Raw genomic sequence first — 19,266 nt, forward strand, 5'->3', positions numbered from 1 at the left:
AAAAAGGCTGTGTGTAACTGATCTCGACTCTGCAATGTAATTCTTTATTAATGGAATCTGTGTCTTTCAACATCTGCATCTGATAAAATAAAAAGAATTCCAAATCTTTAAAATGTTGAGATTGCCGCTGTATGATGTCTGCAAAACTGTAATAAAGTGGACAAAATGCGCAGGGGGTTTGAATTCATGCAAGTCAAAAACACAATGTAAATTGAATTGGGTCAGAATTAGAAAATAATCAAATCTATGGGGATATTAACATTAAATAAGAAGGGGTTAATAAATGAATACATATAAAATGTATTTTAAAGCAAAGAGGGAATTAGATTATTTTGCTGATTTAAACAGAAATCAAAAGGTGTACGGCTAAGCAGGAAGCATACTGACTACAAAATATAAGGGGAAACATGCATACACCGAAGCGTCATTTTTTTTGTAACATTTGGTGTAATTGTATGTAATAAAAGTGTATAAGCTAATAAAAACATTTCTTTTTAAACTGGTTACAAGTGCACAGGACATCCTCTCACAGTATGATAGATCTGCAGCACATTTGCAAGAAAGAATGAAATTAAATACACTATATTGCAAAAAGTATTGGGTCACCTGACCTTTCCTGCTATAAGTGGTTCCTTTCCAAACTGTAACCACAAAACTGGAGGCGGACAATTGTACAGGACGTCTTTAGACGCGCTATAATACAATTGCATTCACTTCAAATCTTTAAACCCAAACCTGTTCCAGCACAGCAATGCCACTGTGCACAAAGTGCGCTCCTTGAAGATCTGGTTTACATGCTTTGGAGAGGAAGATCTTGAGTGGCCTGCTGTAGAGCTCTGATCTCATCCCTAGTTAACACCTTTGGGATGAATGTGAATGCTGACCGCACCTCAGGTCTCCTCACCTACATCAGTACCTGCCTTTCCTAACCCCCTTGTGACTGATGAACACAAATATCCATAACTTCACACATCTTCCCAGAAGAGTGGAGGGAATTATAAGAGCAAATTGGGACTTAATGTGGAATGCAATGCTCAAAAACCACATACCATACTTATGACCAGGAGACCCAATACTTTTGCCAATATAGTGTATGTCCAAATAAAAAATGTTTGGTAGGTTTGTGGTATTACATAGGGTTTTTTTATTGTTATCTCCATTAATAATTTTTTTTTAACTTGAATTTTGTTGGTTGCAATGTCACAATACATGGTTGGTTTAATGTTTTTATATTATGAAGCGGATTTCTTTTTGACACGGGGGTGGGGGGGGGGGGGTTTGATACGATACAAATGCTATTTATTTTATAAGTGTTTTGAATTTTTTTCTTAAAGTGCAATGGAAAAATTTAAGCGCATAAACTATGAAACGTGACAGCTAGACACGTCAAGTTAAAAAAATGTAATATGACTAACAAAAGACAAGGGAGGACAAGCAAGAGACACAGAATGAAGTGTAAAATAGTGGTTACGAGACAATGTTGCTTTAGGTGCGAAAAGTCACATGACGTGAAACGTGTTGAAGTTGCTTGTAGAAAACATAGTCCCGTAGGATAGAGCTGATAATTAGATATTGTATATGTGCCACATTCATGGGTAACATTTCTATACAGTATGCTTGTAATGTTGTAGTACTGTATAAGCTATAGATTATACAGATACTTAAAAATTTATAGTAATTACACCACTATATATCAGATAAATCCAATCGAAAAGCAGATACAAGGATCTTTTGAAGAATAAATCTTAGGTAGACAGAGGTTTTGTTTGGGTAGCCTGTGCACTGTATGATGCAGTGAGTTCCCAAATGGTTTTACCAGCTGGGACTAAAACCTGTTGATGCATGTAATGTTGCTGCTCACAGAGTCGGAGCTTTATTGTGATCAAACCAGAGCAGCTTTCAGGCTGCCTATCAAATCCCGAAGTGGTTCTCTGTTTATGATTGTGCAAATATGGTGAAACGTTTTCATGAAAGAAAGTCTGACTGTTAAAAGGTTCAGTCAAATCGTGTGGGATTAGGGCAGGAGAACTGTAGACTAGCATGACCAGGTCCTCAGAGAACAAATCTTAGGTAATTTATGGGACCAGGATAAATGTTTTTCCACATGCTGCAAGGCATGATTTATATTTTGATTTGTACAAACAGATAGCCTTTAAAGCGGTTTAATCCTACTCTAAATAATATGTCGTAAAATTCTCTACATTGACAAAAGTATTGGGACACCTGACTTTTCCAGCCATACGTGACTTTTCCCCAAACTGTTACTCTGGTTGCAGGAGTATTCTATTTTCCCCTCACTTGAAGTAGAAGACCCAAACCTGTTATAGCATGAAAAGTCCCCTGTGCACAACACCAGCTCCATGAAACTATGGGCTACATGGGTTGGAGTGGAAGATCTTGACTAGCCCTATTAAACACCTTTACCTTATAGAACCCCAGGCTTCCTCACCCTACATCAGTAACTTAGACTAATGCTCATCAGACTTCGTTAAAGTTCTTGTGGCTGAATGAGCAAAAATCTCTCCAACTATACTCTAAAATCTAGTGAAACCTCTTCCCAGAAGAGTGAAGGTTATTATAACAGCAAATGTGGTTTGTTCAAATAGCACTTAACAGTCTTATGGCCAGGTGTCCACAAACTTTTGTAAATCTAGTATAGTATGCCGCAGTGTGTAGTTTAACATACAGTTCCCTCTGAAAGTATTGAAATGGCAAGGCCAGTTTTTTAGGTTTTAGGTCTAAAAATGTGCATGAGATGAGAATTCTAGCTTTCCTTTCCTGATATTTACATCTAGAAGTATGAAGTTAGAACATGGCAACCAAGGTTGAGGTCAGAGGATAAAAAAGGACATTAAAGTAAGCAAAAACTTTGGGTTTTATTGGCTTTATATTATTTGTTTGCAATAACTGCGTAAAGCTGGTAATGTTCTGACATTGCCTAGAAATTGTAACAAAACTGCCACTTACATTAGGATTTATCCTGCTTGTCTTACTGTCTGGACCCAGGATTAACCGCATTTTCTTTAGCCAATTACCACTAATTAAGCCGCATTACAGATATGTAGTGCTTGGCAATCATGGTGTGCATCAGTGGGTCGGGTGTGGATAAAATGTGTCACCATCGGAAATACGGTATAAATATATATATCTGTATAAACTATATATTTACAACTGCGAGTATTGAGGTTATATATAGTAGCAGAAAGAGAAGCATATAGAGAAGAGAGGGAGAGAAACGAGTCAGAATTACATGTAATAGGGAAAGTGGAATGTGGTTTTTGGAGTGTGGTTTCTTCTATATTTGTGTGTGTGTGTGTGTGTGTGTGTGTGTGTGTGTGTGTGTGTGTGTGTGTGTGTCTGTGTGTGTATGACTGCATGTTTCATGGTTCAGCATGATGTTTTAGCAAGGCTGGAGTTACACTTGGACCAGTAAAGAGTTCCACATTGAAAACATATTTTCCAGTGGACCCAAATGCTAACACACAGCTCCTGTTGCAGGTTTACACAGCACCAGGATTCCCAACATATATCATTTACTTTTCTCATTGCAAAATGTTCTATGACAAAGTGCCATGTAGCAGGGTCAAAGATCAATTTGACCATGTGGGAAATACATTTGTGTGTGTGTGTGTGTGTGTGTGTGTGTGTGTGTGTGTGTGTGTGTGGGTGAGTGAAACACTTCTTAGATTATTATTTTTTTTAACAGTACTATTATCGCTAACAAATTAAAAATCATTAAGACAAATTTTAGAATTTGTATTAGTTCGACTTTTAATTAAAATAATATCATCCAAAATATTTTTTTCTCAAACATCTTTTGTTACTGTATTACTACAATTTTGTTTGTCTTACAAATCATTGAAATGTTTTACATTTTAATGTGGGGCTTTTACATCCTTCTGCTCTGTACCAAACTACTGAACTCTAACATAATTACTCCTCCATGTTGCCTAGAAACATCTGCATGAAAGCTCAAACCAGCTCCAACTAGTGCAAGAATAAAAACAGGAGTTTTTCAGGAGTTTTAAAATTGGTTCATTGGTTAGTTTAAAAATGTGTTTAATATATTAGGCTTTAACAAAGGATATATGACATCCTTTTGCAATGTTAGCATTATTTAAACACTAAAAAATATAGTGAAATATTCTAAAGAATGAATCAAAATATTAATATTATGTACCTTAGTGTAACATAAAAACTCTTCCCCTAATGCTTTTCTTTTTTTAATAATAGTATTTTATCTTAAATTCCTAAGAAATAATAACAAATTGTCAAAGTGTCATTGTAGTTTAGAACTGTTTTCTAAAGAACAGAGGAAACAGTTAATAATAATTTAATTCAAAATTAATAAAAAACTGATTAAATTAAGCTTGTATTCTAATTTTAAAGGGTATGGAAGTGCAAAAATCGGAATCTTTGGGGTTTTTCTGTCTGTTGCTCACATTATCAGCGTAATCACCAAATCCAATCATAAAATCTATCAACAGGGTAACAGCAATGATCAGTACTGGGGTAATGGTAGCTCTGTAGTAAAGATTGGACAGTCGTGAGTTTAAAAACCAGCGCCACCAAGCTGCCGCTTCTAGGCCCTTGAGCGAGGCCCTTAATTCTCAACTGTTCAGTTATGTAAATAAGTGATTGTAAGTTGCTCTGAATAAGGACATCTGCCAAATGCTATAAATGCGTTTAGGGTTATAGCAAACACATTCAGTAAACATTATTCTTGGTTAAGATTAAAAGTTCCTCTATATCTAAGTTTGTACATGAGAATTTCTTTATAAATCTGCACAAAACAATTTAATTAAAAAAGCTTTATTGAGTTTCTCCCCTGGCCTAATAAGCACCTCTGTTATCAATCACACTCTCAATAAAGCAAGAATATGTGTGCTAGCCATTGTGCTTTTGCTTTTGCTTCTTTTATGTCACCTCAGCTTTGTTCCTTAGTGACCCTATCACTGTAGTACTGACGTAATGAGACACAGGCCCGCTGCTAGTTAATGATTAGTCTGAGAACGTCTCTGTAGATTGAAGCTTTTCACCCCTGCAGCACCTCATTCTGAAGAGTTTAATGAAACCTTCTTTAAAAGGTATATATTATGCTACCATAATATACCTGCTAAAATAATCTACTTTTATACTGAGTTGTAAAATTCAAGTGAAGTGGCTTACAATTTCAATAAGACGCAGTACCCGTGCAATAGCACAATAAAATGCCGAAAACAGAATAACAGGACAACGGAGTATTTTTCTCCCATTTGTTTAATTTCTTTAACCTGTACTGAGACTTAATTGTGGGAAATATACACATACCATCCACATTAAAGGAACACCTGCACACCTGCTCATTCAAGCAAGTATCCAATCAGCCAGTTATGTGGCAACAGCCCAAAATATAAACAAAGTCATGCAGATAGAGGTCAAGCTCTTCAGTTAATGTTTACATCAAACATGCCCTTGAGCAAAGCACTTTATTCTATGTGGTCCAGTAACACGGAATCATGGCTGACCATGCTAACTTTTTAGCATATGAAGATGAATGTCTTTTAGTAAAACAGTCTGTACTTAAGCTAAACATTTAGGCACTATGCTCTGAATCAGAGTGCTATTGTTCTTGACGACCCAGAAAACAATACTGAACCAGCATTACTGCCATTCCATACTTTTTCAATTCCATACTATTTCCCTACCATGCAATTCTGTCTGGACTGTGGCTAGTTGGAACCAAGTTCACCATACAACAAGACAATGACCCGAAGCATACCACCAAGGTCCTGAAAGTGTTATTTACAGAGCAAACATTCAGCTTATTGTTATTTATTCTGGAATGGCCTGCCCAGTCACTGGCATTAAATCTTATTGAACTGCTTTGGGATGAACTGGATCACAAGAAAGTAATATCTAACTAGCAAGAAGTTGAGATGAGGCCACTCTAACTGTCTGCATGCCAAGAGTATGTATTATTCATGCAAAGGGAGGATATAGTAATAAATATAAAGTTGAACATCTGTACATTTATATAGTTGTTTGTTAAAGCAAATCTTCATATCGTTAAATAATTTGTTACATACAAGCAAATAGAAGATATATTTAATATATAACAAATGTATTTATATACTAAAATATATTTATATATTTATGTATATTTTATATTATACACATTCATCAATGTTATTGTATCCATATTTGGTTTATATATACAGACGGTCCCTGAGTTACAATGATTCGACTTTTTTTTTTTTATCTTACGATGACGAAAATTGTACAAATATTTTACGTTTGGTGTGACAGGGCATCCACTTGGGAACCGGTGCTTGTCCACGAGTCCTATGCCACAAAATATAGTTTATACAGTACAGAAGTGTAAATTGCTTAATTTTGCTGAATGAGGCACTGTTTTTTGTTAAATTATTAACATATTACAGTATACTACCCCATCATGATAAACATTCTTTAAGACTTCTGGGTAGACCATGTCTACATTTATGATATTTGTAATTTAGGATTGGGTTATCGTAACACATTTCCAGCGTAAGTCAGGGACTACCTCTATGTGTGTGTATGTGTGTGTGTGTGTGTGTGTGTGTGTATATATATAAGATAAAATGACATTGTCATTAGCTAAAACACATTCACAGGTTCTACGTGTGCATCCATATCCGTTTTGCCTATATGTTCATGGGAATCAGAGCACAGACCACCTCTGGATCATTACCACAGTGCAGTCCCCAATCCGCATGACAAGTTTCACAGAACCAGTATTTCATGTGAACCTTGCTCCATTTTGGCTACACTGCCAGTGTAAAAGTTTCATAAAAGTGCAAGTCCTTTCTAACTAAAGGCTGCAGGTAAAATGAATGTAATTTGAAATACACTGCACTTCTGTTAACCAGACATTAATGTGTCTCCTCTTGTCGTCTTTTCATCTGGTTGAGCTGTAAACCCGGATATGCAAATGATTTAAACCATGGCTTGAGTGGAGAAATGGTTCAAGTGGGCTCCAAATCCAGGGAAATGTTTCATTTACAAATGACTGTATTGCATAATTAGGGTAAATATCCACTCCTTTACTGTCTTTTTAATTCTAATTTATTTGTAGGCAAATTATTAAAAAATATATATATTTTTTAAAAAATGAAGTAGGTTTTATAAATAAAGCACCTGGTTTTAAGATAGACTACTTACTGAATGCGTTAATATGAACAGTGCCAATAATTCTGACGCTTCCTGTGTGTTTGGAGAAATATTTTTAACTACTGATAAGAGGTCTTAGTGTCTGTTGTTAGACAGGACAGATTGATAGATTGTGAGCTGGTGGGATAATTGGTGGCAGATGGGAATGATTAATCCTGAATAGAGCTTGCATATGGACAAACATGACACAAGAAGCTGTGTGTATGTGTTTTCGTTTCTTTTTCCCCCCCCTTTTCTTTTCTATGTATATTGCATGCATGCATTGAATTGTAACCTATAGATTTGTAGATATTTAAGCACCAGTTCATGTCCGTGTATATGCATGTGTTTTAAAAACGATGGGCTCCTCAAGAAATGTCCTGTGGAATGTCTCCCTCAGTCAGATCAAATTCCATAGCATTTAACACACAAAGGACTCTCTCTGTTTCTCTCTCTCTCCCTCTCCCTCTCTGTCTCTCTTTCTCTCTCTGCCTTTCTTCCTCTCTCACTCTTGCTCTGATTATAAACAGCTGTGCTCTTTTTTTCCCCTGTAGTCAGGACAGAGCATGGTAGGCTAGCTACCCGCTCTTTTAACCACATCAAACACACACACACACACATGCAAGTACACACTCACAGTTGGAATACTTAATTCATGAGAAACTTTATTTCTTCGTTTAAGTACCCCCTTACCATTTCTCCTTCTCTCTCTCTTTCTCTCTCTCTCTCTCTCTCTCTTTCTCTCTCTCTCTCTCTCTCTCTTGTGCTGTGTGTGTGTGTTTGTGTGAAACAGCAGGAAATAGCTCTGCTTGCATTTAGTTTGGAGCTGTAGCTGCTCAGATTACAACTTACAGTTGTACTCTCTCTCTCTCTCTCTCTCTCTCTCTCACACACACACACACAGACACACACACAACAATTAGTTTACATTGTGTCTTTGCATGCTATAGTGCATGTTTTCTTGTTGATAGGATACCAAAGACTACAAACATTTGTCAAGTTACACTATACGACCAAAGGTTTGTGGATGCATGCACATAACATTTATATGTGCTTTTGGAACATCCTATTCCACATTCACTGTTATAATTAACCTTCACCGTTTGGAAAGATGTTCCACTAGATTTTGGAGTTTGTAAAGATTTGTGCTCAATTGGCCATAAGGGTGTTAGTAAAGTACTGATGTAGGGTGAGGAGTCCTGGGGTACAGTCAGTGCTCCAATTCATCCCAAAGGTGTTCAGGATGGTTAAGGTCAGAGCTCTATAGCAGGCCACTCAAGATCTTTTAAAGGTTTGAGGCTCCTAATTAAAATAAAGAGAACATTTATTTTCCAAAAAAGTCCTATACAGTTGTGTGCTTCCAAGTTTGTGGCAACAGTTTGGGGAAGAAACAGATATAGATGGAAAAGTCAGGTGTCTCAAACTTTTTGTTTATAGTATATGTGAATAGTGTGTACAGCATATTGAGGCTAGAAACCTCAATAAAGTCTTAATAACCGTACAAATCTTTTAAAATGTGCAAATATTTGCCTTTTTTTAATGATTTCCAATCTTTACATATTTTCCTTTTAGTTACATAGTAGGAAGTGTCTCACAATCGCCTCTTAATGTTAGCTACCAGCTATGAGCTAGCATGCACAGAGAAACAGCAACATAGTTTTACCACGATAGTAAAAATGGATAAACCTATAGGGACCTATTTATAAATTGAAGCTTTATACTCTTAATCTATGTAAGTTGCTGTGAATCTGCTTTGTGAAATTAATTATTAGTAAAGATACTATACAAATATCAAATGAAAATAACTAGCAGGCAGAATTTCGAAAACGTACTGCAAACATACAGCAGACTATGTCAAGCTACAAGACTGTATTTTCTTTGCTGCAGAATGTAAGGAAACTTATTCATAAGTGAGTTTTTATGCAAGTTTTGTAAATGCTAGTTGATGTGTGTGGTGTCTAGGAAGTCTCAGAGTCTCAGTATGTATTGGGTTGGATGGTTGAGCATTTAAATGTGTTATTCATTTAAATTCGCAGAATTTGCTATTTAAATTAAATCTCAACAGTCATCCATGCAGATTTGCATATTAGATGGAAAGTAGGCTGGGATGCCCTTTACTAACACGCTCATAAAACACACAAACACAGACACATTCGAAATGATATAATTTTTTTTATTTCTCTTAATTCATCTACCCCTGTCTGTGTGTCTCATTCTCTTTGTAGACATATATAGGGTCTATATTAGCAGCAGTGAACCCGTACCAGCGGTTGCCGGAGCTTTACGACGTTTCGGCAGTGGAGAGATACAGCCGGCATCATCTGGGAGAGATCCCACCTCACATCTACGCCATCGCCAACGAGTGCTACCGCTCGCTCTGGAAACGTAACAACAACCAGTGTGTGCTGATTAGGTACAGTGAGAACACACAGGCACACATCATGCAGAGCATGCACACATGCACTTAATTATGATGCTGTTAACGTGTCAGTGTGTCAGAATGTATTTATGCCACCGGAGAAGTCTGTGTGCTGTGTTTAGCTTCGTGCTGTTTTATAGATTAGACTTCTCATTACCCAGCAGTTTTCACCGCCTGCCTCTTAACATGTATGTAGTTCCCTTTCAGGGATTTAAGCTGTGTCAAAAATGCTTTGGGAACGCCTCACGTTGTTCACGCGCTGAATCATCTGAATCTTTGTGTGTGAATCTGTGCAGCATGGCCAAAAAGCAAACAAACTTTTGCATGTGTGTCCCTCCTTGCCCCCGTTTTATTACGGGGGGACACACGTGAGCTTTGTGTTGTTTGCTTGGAAGTGGAGCATGTGCAATCGCCTGTCAAGAGAGACGATTGTCCGTGCTGTAGCCATATGGCTATCCGCACTCTCCGCTCCTGGAGATCACTCTATGAGGAGAGATGCTCTAAGCCAGGGGTGGCCAACCAGTCAGAGACCAAGAGCCACATTTTGCGGTTCTCTGTTACCGCAAAGAGCCACATCATACACATGGGCACACATGAACATCACCCATCCCTCCCTCTTACACACACACTGTCAGTTCAACCATGTCCACAATCAAAAATATAATAAATTACAATAGCTTTTTTCTTTTACTATCCATGTTGCTTAGTGGGATTCAATAGCCGTGTTAATGTCTGATATTCTGTGTTCAACAATGTGGAGGGAAAGTTGGACGTCTGATACTATGCGTTTCAGAAGACAATATTTCAACAACGTCACTGAGGCATTATTTAACGAACTCCCCTTCATTGTATGGCTTTTTAGCCCATGCAATGTTCCAAGCCAAATTTAAAGCTAGATTTTTGGGAAAACTGTATCTGCTTTTCTGCCTGACTTTTTAAAGTGACCAACTTGTGCTTGTGAAGTTCAGTCCCTTTTGGAAATTCCTGGTTGATGTTAGCATGGAGTAAGCTGAAGTGGCGCTGAAGATTTGAAATGCACTAATCACGCCTGACATAAGGCAGAATGACTTGCCATTATGTTCAACAAAAAATATATAAACTCTCCCACTCTGTTAAAAACGTCCTGTGTTCATCTTCATATTTTCGTTTTGCTGTGCATTTTTTCCTGCCATTTTGAGAGCGAACTTGACACAAACTGTTTATTTAAAATTTAAGTAAACAATTTGCAAACAGAAGTTTGTGTTTGTGTTTTTTTTTTTAATGTGCGTGTTCGCTTCGCTTGAGTTCAATATGGTATTTTCGTCAAATGCGCATGTGCATGAGATGAAAATACCGCAAAATTTCCCAGTAGGGGCAAGATCATTTGAATCTTAAAAATACCGTATTGAACTCAAGCGAAGCGAACACGCACGTAAAAAAAAACCCCACAAACTTCGATATGAATGTAAGAGCCGCATGAAACAGGGCAAAGATCCGCGGGTTGGCCACCCCTGCTCTAAGCCCAAGTCGAAGGGGTTGGCCAACCTGAGGGTGGTCCCCTCCCGGTGAACAAGCGGGCAGTGGTGCAGCGGCCATCGAGGTGGTTATTATATTATTATTAGGTGGTATATTGACACGTTTCCTAAGCGGAACCTGGAGACTAAGGCCCGGGACACGACCCGAGTGCCTGTGTGGGACTTGCCGTTGTGCTGGTAGCTCTATATGAGCCCCCATTCGAGCACTTGGCCGAGGTGGCCCTTAGGTATTTGTCTCCTGGCAATCTCCTTCCTTAAGAGGCTCGGGGACCTATAGGCTCTTTCCGTGGCCCTGTCTCTCCTGGAGTTTGCCTTTGGCATGGCTAGTGCTATTCTTTACCCCAAACCGGGGTATGTGCCTAAGGTGCCTGCGGCTTGCTCATGACCTGTCATTTTGCAGGCATTCTGCCCTCCTCCTTTCCTAGCCCCTAACCAGGAAAAGCAAAATCCACTGTGTGCAGTGCTCGCACGGACGAGTCCGTGGAGGAAGTTGGAGCAGCTGTTCATCTGCTATGGCCCTCACAGGAAAGGTTTCCCGACTAATAAGCAGACGGATTTGTAGATGGATTGTGGATGCTATTTGTCTGTGTTATGAGTCTTCTGGTCTTCCCACTCCTTTAGGAGTTAAGGCTCATACCACCCGGGGTATGGAGGCCTCTACGGCCTGGTCTGCTGAAGTGTCACTCCAGGACATTTGTAACGCTGCGGGCTGATCCACCCCACTGACCTTTGTCAGGTTCTACAACCTTGACATCAGAGCCACTCCCGGCTACTCTGTCCTGCATGCAGTTTGTGCTCAGACACACTAGGCTGGGACTGGTCATTATGGCATGATTGGACACTTGTTCCCACAGCGTATTTCGACGCAGTTAAAGTTCCTGAAAGGGAACGTCACTAGGTTACGTATCTAAACCTAGCTGCGTCAACGGGCCATACTCTCTGCATCCCTGCAGCTCTTACCCTTACCTTACCTCCTTTTTCAGAAGCTGATGTCGCTCCCATCACGTTCCCATTTTGTAGCATACTGGTTTGCACAACGTCACCCCCAATGACGTCACGACTGCCGATTGACCAGATTTTACACGTGATTCAGAGCGTGAACAACACGAGGCGTTTTTAAATTGTTTTTGATGCAGTTCTCATTCTCTTAGAGAACTAGGGTTACATACGTAACCTAGTGACGTTATGCATGTGTGTGTGTGGTGCAGTAGAGTCTAAGAAGAAACAAGTCCTTACCTACAAGAAAGCCCATTTGACTTGACATTAACATTGCAAATATCCTGCTGCATTTACTTGACTAAAAATAGGGACAAAAACTTTCTAGTAGCTCTTTTCAATGAATCAAATGCTGTTTCTTTCATAAGTATTTACCCTCCCACACCTTCACGTTTTGTAGGAATTAAAATTGGTGTAAGAAAATTGGTGTTTTAATGACTTATATAGTATATGTATATATTTATAAAAAAAAATTAAAACAGCCATTTTCTAGTTGTCAGATATAATAGAATCCAGTGGTGAACTTTTTTTCCAGTCATACAAAGATATTAGAGCCTTAAACTCTAGAAAGTTTCTAGTAAGTTTTTGAATATTTTAGCAATACTCTAGAGTTAATTTGGGCAGCTTGCTTAGAATCATTAGAACAGGCTTTGTATTTGTCTCCTGCCATCAACCTTCCCCACCACATGATGCTGCCCCCACCATGCTTCCCTGTAAAGATATTTTTCCCAGGGTGATTTCTTCATAATTGCTAAGTCTCCAAATGTGCTTTCATATGACTCGGTTTCAAAAATGGCTCAATGCTGTTTCATAAATCTCGGTTTTTTGGCATGTCCTAGTGGTGGGTGTTTCCTGAACAGCTTCTTCCATCTGAACTGTGGTTCTTTTCAGATTTACTAAAGGATTCTTTATTGCTTATGTAATAAATGCTATTACATTTTGGTAGATGGCCTTCTCTTATTTTCAATAATGGATGTTGTGTTAATTCTCAGGTCTTTTAAAATTTGGGACAGATTTTTGTTATGCACCTTTTTTGAAAGCTTCTGGTTCTTTGTTTACTGTTTACACACAGATTAATGCAATTTAACTACTGATGTGATGTCTAATGGCAATTATCTAATTTGGGAGTTTCTTAGCAATGAGGGTGAATAATTCTTTAATCATAACCATTTTAAGTTTTTTATTTATTTATTCATAGTTTCTAAAACTGGTCTTCAATATCTTTTGCCCATTTTGCAAAGATTTTTGACATACATTATAATCTAAAATTAAAAGCTTTTGATTTTCGAGTTGTAACACTGTGATGTTGGAGGCAGAAATGACGCCAAATATTAACTTTGCTTTGTCCAGGAAGCCCGTTGTGTCTGAAAACCAGTGTATGGATTTGTGTAAACACTGACCTGCTAATAGCTAATCAGTTTGCAATCTTAAATGATTGGTACTGATAAAACTTGTGGGCGGAGCATCTGAGAGTGAGTCAGGTAGTTTGTCTTGGAGGTCAAACAGGTCCGGGATATTTGTCTGTGCCTCTCTTCTGAGATCCAGAGACAAAGCTCTTTAAACCTGTTAGACCTGTTGGTTTTGAAGAACTGCCCTATGTGGGTGTGGGTGCATGTGTGTGTGTGTGTGTGTGTGTGTGTGTGTGTGTATGACAAATAACTGTCTTATTTATCAGACTTATCACCATATCAGACCTACCACCACCTTCCATTACATTTTACATTAAATTACACATATGTGCATTTCTAGAATGAAAGTCGACTGATACCAGGTGGCTCGGGGATGGCATTTTTTGATTGCCATGACAACTCAAATAATTCAGCAATGTTAATATAGAGTCAGTCCCAATTTGCTTTCTGCTTGATTTGGGAATGTTTGTGGGGTTTTGCTGATTCAGCCTCAAGAGCATTAGTGAGGTCAGACACTTATGTCATGTAAGAAGGTCTGGCATGCACTCAGCATTCCATTTTATCCCAGAGGGGTTTAGTGGGATGCATGCAGTACTCTGTGCAGGACAATCTAGTTAATTTACTATGACCTTGGTATTCTAGGTCTACATGGAGCTTGCTTTGTGTCCAGGGGCATTGCCGTACTAGAGCAAGTTTGGGACACAGTTTATGCGTTAAAAAAAAAAAACTCCTTCTGCCGTCACACTGCATAACTTTATGGCTGAAATGTGTTTTTGAGTCTGTTGTCCATGTGACATTTTTTAATGCTGTGGTGAGACTGAGTGAGAGAGAAAGTGTGTGTGTGTGTGTGTGTGTGTGTGTGTGTGTGTGTGTGTGTGTGTGTGTGCGGGCATGTGTGTGTTATTAGCATCAGCTATTATGCTAGCGTATGTGGCTCTGGTTTCTGTGGTTTTTCTATTTTAACTCATGGAGCCTTTCCTGATTCAGGATAAAAGTCTGGGTTTTAGAGGGAAAAGTGTGCACTTGCTTAACTTTAAATGTTTATTTAGCCTCATGTCATGCAAGCAGTATTTCCTAATATATAACCTACATTATTTTGCAGGTGTTCATTTTATTGTTGGATGTGCACACACATCAAACCAAAAGCTTCATAGGGAACAGTGCAATACTCAGTCTTACAGCTGAGACAATATATTATTTTACTTCGATTCTATTCGTTTTCCCTGAATATTTCAAGTTGGTAGAAATGCAGACTGTTGTTTGAATCGGTTTTTTGGTTCCTTGCTTGTCAGTAGATATGGCGCATGAGAGACTTCAGCACATTACCCAAACAAAGAATAAAGCACATAATGCAAAGAAAGATACAATACACACATGGCCCCCTTGCTGTATAGACACTAAACACAGCTACAGACACACAACTCTGGAGGTAAAAGTGAAGGACTAAAGGGCTAAAAGCATTTGGGTTTGGTTTATTTTCATTTTTTTACTCTTTTTATATATAAACAGAGCCACAGTCCTCTCTCTGGCTTTGGATATTTCTACAGTGTTAGAGGTTAAATCTCATTGTTGCCTGTTAGCACTAATCACACAAGTAGGTAAAGGTCAAAGAAGAATGTGTGTGCGATCTGTGGGTTTGGCTCTCATTCAAATAAAGGCTTAAATGTCTAATCTGAGTGTCTAGGAGACCAAAACTAATTTAACTAAAGGAATACTTTACTGAAAAATAACTTCTTTTACCTAAGATGTTTTTAAATACATTCTCACATTTTATTTCAATTGCTTCAGTTGACATTATTATCGTACTTTATAGGATTTTAAGTACACCATTAGCCTGTAAATACACTTCTAAGTTTTGAGTGGCTGTATATTAACCTCTGCATAACTTAGCATTACTTTGCATAAGTAATTTATAGAATACAAATCGTCCTTCAAATGTTGGGATATGGGGAGAGATGTAAGATCAAGTAGCTATTTTGTTAGCTCAGATCTACTGCTGCATTCATCTGGAAGACCAACATTGTAAATGTAACTCAAGCCAGTAAAAACAAAAGAAAAAGGTGCTTATCTGGAACTTGGGATAGTCTCCTCCACTCCAAGTTCAACAAGTGACATCAAAACACACGCAGTGAACAAAGTAGCTCCTTTGCTAAGGAACGGCAGACATGGAGGCGTCCATGTTTTTCTTCCCCTTTCTAGCTCGAATGAACAGAAACATAGGTAAAATTTGTTGAAACCAGATTAGAAAACAATCATCTAATAGTCTTATTCATTACTATGAACTTGGAAATGATTCTCATTAAAGAAATCTTCAGAAAATTCTTATTAAATAATATATTTTTTTAAGTCAGATGATAAACTTTTGAGCTCAACCTTATAGAAAGAATATTGAAAGTGAGACTTCCATTACATGAACCATTATTGTAAGTGTGTCTAATGCAGGAATCAACAGAACATCAAAGTGAGGGTGAGGAACCATGTTATATAATGTGCTCTCTCTTTGTGTGTGTGTGTGTGTGTGTGTGTGTGTGTGTGTGTGTGTGTGTGTGTGTGTGTGACAGTGGGGAGAGCGGTGCAGGTAAAACAGAGAGTACCAAAGTGATTCTGCGGTTCTTGTCTTTAATGAGTCAGCAGAGCCTAGAACTTTCTGCAAGACACACAACATCTCATGTAGAGGAGGCTCTCTTGGAAAGCAGGTTTATATATACACACACAAACACAGACACACGCACACACACACAAAGCACAATACCAGCAAAATCATTTACTTTTACAGTCTCTTTCTTTTTCCCTCTACATCCTTTTGACTGTCTATGTGTTTATTTTTCAGTCCTATAATGGAAGCATTTGGGAACGCTAAGACGGTCTATAATAATAACTCCAGTCGATTCGGAAAGTTCATCCAGCTTCACTTTAGCCAACGTGGGAACATTCAGGGAGGAAAGATTGTGGACTGTATCCTGTATTACTCTGAACACGATCCTCCTGAAAGATCAATGCTTCCTCTGCTTCCTCTAATGCCGTGTGCATGGGCGTTTGTTTTGTGTGTGTATGTGTGTGTGTGTGTGTGTGTGTGTGTGTGTGTGTGTGAGATTGAGAGATAGAGTGTGTGTCAGAGAATGTGTCAGAGAAAGAAAAAGTGAGAGCATATGCTTGACAGATTGGTTATTAAAGAGCAAACTATTTTTTTACTGTCTGTTTATTTTCCTTGACCATATTTTACCATACAGACTTATTAGAAAAGGTGAGCAATTAGAAGTTTTTTTGTGTGTGTGTATATATATATATATATATATATATATATATATATATATATATATATATATATATATATATATATATTTATATATATATATATATATATATATATTTACATTTATATTTATATTTATATATATTATACATGTGTATAATTTTGTTTCTTTTCACTCTGTCAGAATCGGGTTGTGCGTCAGAATCCAGGCGAGAGGAACTACCACATATTCTATGCTTTACTGGCAGGAACCAGTGCAGAACAGAAAGGTCAGTATGGCTTCTACACCTCAGCCTTTTTGTCTCCTGGTTCATCTAAGTCCTTTTGTCTGTTTCATACAAATCGAATTTATCCTCTCTTAATTTCGCTCTCTCACTCTGTCTCACTGTACAGAGGAGTTTTCTCTGCTGCCTGCTGAGAGTTTTTATTACTTGAATCAGTCTGGCTGCGTGAAGGATCACACCATCAGTGACACAGAAACATTCCAGGAAGTGCTGGTAAGACACAGTTATTTGAAGTAAAGGGTAAATTACATGCTATCCCAATGGTGGTGTCATCATGTTGTCCCAATTTGGGCCCTAGGGCTAGTATCACAGGGCCACAAGGCCAAAATGGTGCAACCAAAGTCAGGAAAGCACCACTACTGGGCTCTTCTTGGTGTGTAACATGGTGCTGATCCTATGACTAGTTAGAGTCCAAAGGCCAAAGTGGGGCATCCTAAGGCAGGAGAGCATCACAAGTAGGCTCAAGTGTAAGACGAGGGTGTTGATCCACTGACAAGTAAGCCTCCAAAGGCCATTGTGGAGCAACCAAAGGCAGGACGGCATGAGACGGGTTATCTCAGTTCGGAAAAGGGTGTTGATCTAAAGAGAGGTAAGACTCCATAGTCCAAAGTAGGGCAACGACTAATAACTAATAACACTACAGTTGCAACAAGAGGAAACAAATAGTGCAGATGTCATATCAAAATTGTGTTCATAATATACAGTATATGAACAAAAGTATTTTTTTTTTTATACTTATTCATAGATTTCAGTTGTTTCAGTCAGGTCCATTTGCATTTACAAACATTTGTGATAAAATAGGTAATTCTAAGGCGCAGTATAAAATGTGCTGTTGTAATAGGATCCCACATTTGCATTATGTTAGTTTGTGAAATTTTATCCCTGATAGATATTCAATAGTAAACTGAATTATAAAAAAGTGGAATGTATAGTATTAACAAGCCTCAGCCACCAGCTGTGATGAAACAGGTTTTCATGACTGAGAAGCACCATGCAAGCATCACACCACCAAGTACGATGACAAGCTTTGAATAGAGTGGTATAAAGCATGCCACCATTAGACTGTGAAAACATGTTCTGTGGTGTGATGACTCAGGCTTCTCTTTCTGGCAGTCTAATGGCAAGTCTCGGTTCGAGGGATGGTAGGAAAATGTTTTCTGTGCCAACTGTAAAGTTTGATGGAGGAGGAATAATGGTATGGGTTTTTTGGATGGGTTTAGTGTGGAAGAACTTGACTGGCCCACACAAAGCCCCGACCTCAACCCCATCAAACACTTTTGGGATGAACTGGAATGGAGGTTGTCAGCCAGACCACCTTGTCCAACATCAGTGACTGGGCTTACAAATGCTCTACTAGATTAATAGGCAAAAATTCCCATAGTAACACTAAAAATGTTGGAAAACCTTCCCAGAAGAGAAGAAGCTGTTGTAGCTGGGACCCATTCCATTTTAATGCGTATAGTTTTATGTATTTAAAATGTGACATCATTACAGACCCCAATGGTGTAATAATCAGGTGCCCCAATATTTTTGTTCATATTGTGTATAATTTAAACAAATGTATGTATACTTGAACCATAATTGCACACAAACCAACTTTTATCTCTACCATATATCAGTTATTGTCCTTCCAATCATCCCTTTCCTTCTTTCAGGTCATTTTCTTCCCAGTAGTTTCATTTTTCATGACCAATTGAACAATTCATTTCCTTCCTCTCCATAAATTATTCTCCCTGAAACAGGGTAGGTAAAGTATAAACACATGCTTCCTGTGGGACATGTACAACCATGCTGTGGCAGAGGGCAATGCAACTCACTCATACAAAAGTGCTATCTGCCCTTTTATACATACATGAGCTTACAGGCCACTATTATTACCTAGTGCTGCTGTGATTGTTAGGGAAGTATGTCAATCCTTTCTCTCTTAGAGCATGTAGAAGGTGCCAGTTCTGCTCTCCTGGCTCCTGGTCATGAATGTAACATCGAGATTACAGTTTTTCTCAGTTGCTTCATCCTTAAAATCATCCTTAATATTTGCAAACCAGTAGCTGCATTTTTAAAACATTTTGTACAAACAGCACAATACATTGGATTTCTTGTTAAAGCCTGTACTTTTCTCAAAATCAATAGTTCATCCTTTAAAAGAAAGTATTTGTGTCAACCAACATCTCATTGCCATCAAAATGACAAGTCCTTCCGTCATTGTTCACAAACAAGATCG

At 38.2% G+C, this 19,266-nt stretch overlaps 1 protein-coding gene across 1 annotated transcript in view; it reads left to right on the plus strand.

Moving 5' to 3' along the window:
- The window catches only part of myo10 (myosin X), an 80,893-nt gene that overhangs the window by 26,416 nt on the left and 35,211 nt on the right, over window positions 1-19,266 (plus strand). Inside the window, exons 4-9 of the mRNA XM_046876193.1 lie at window positions 9,396-9,583; window positions 16,070-16,204; window positions 16,339-16,463; window positions 16,739-16,752; window positions 16,946-17,030; window positions 17,155-17,258. Coding sequence (XP_046732149.1) covers window positions 9,396-9,583; window positions 16,070-16,204; window positions 16,339-16,463; window positions 16,739-16,752; window positions 16,946-17,030; window positions 17,155-17,258 — 651 coding nt within the window. The remainder of the gene's footprint in view (window positions 1-9,395; window positions 9,584-16,069; window positions 16,205-16,338; window positions 16,464-16,738; window positions 16,753-16,945; window positions 17,031-17,154; window positions 17,259-19,266) is intronic.

The sequence above is a fragment of the Silurus meridionalis genome, chromosome 20, assembly GCF_014805685.1.
Source record: "Silurus meridionalis isolate SWU-2019-XX chromosome 20, ASM1480568v1, whole genome shotgun sequence".
In the NCBI taxonomy this organism is placed as follows: Eukaryota; Metazoa; Chordata; class Actinopteri; order Siluriformes; family Siluridae; genus Silurus; species Silurus meridionalis.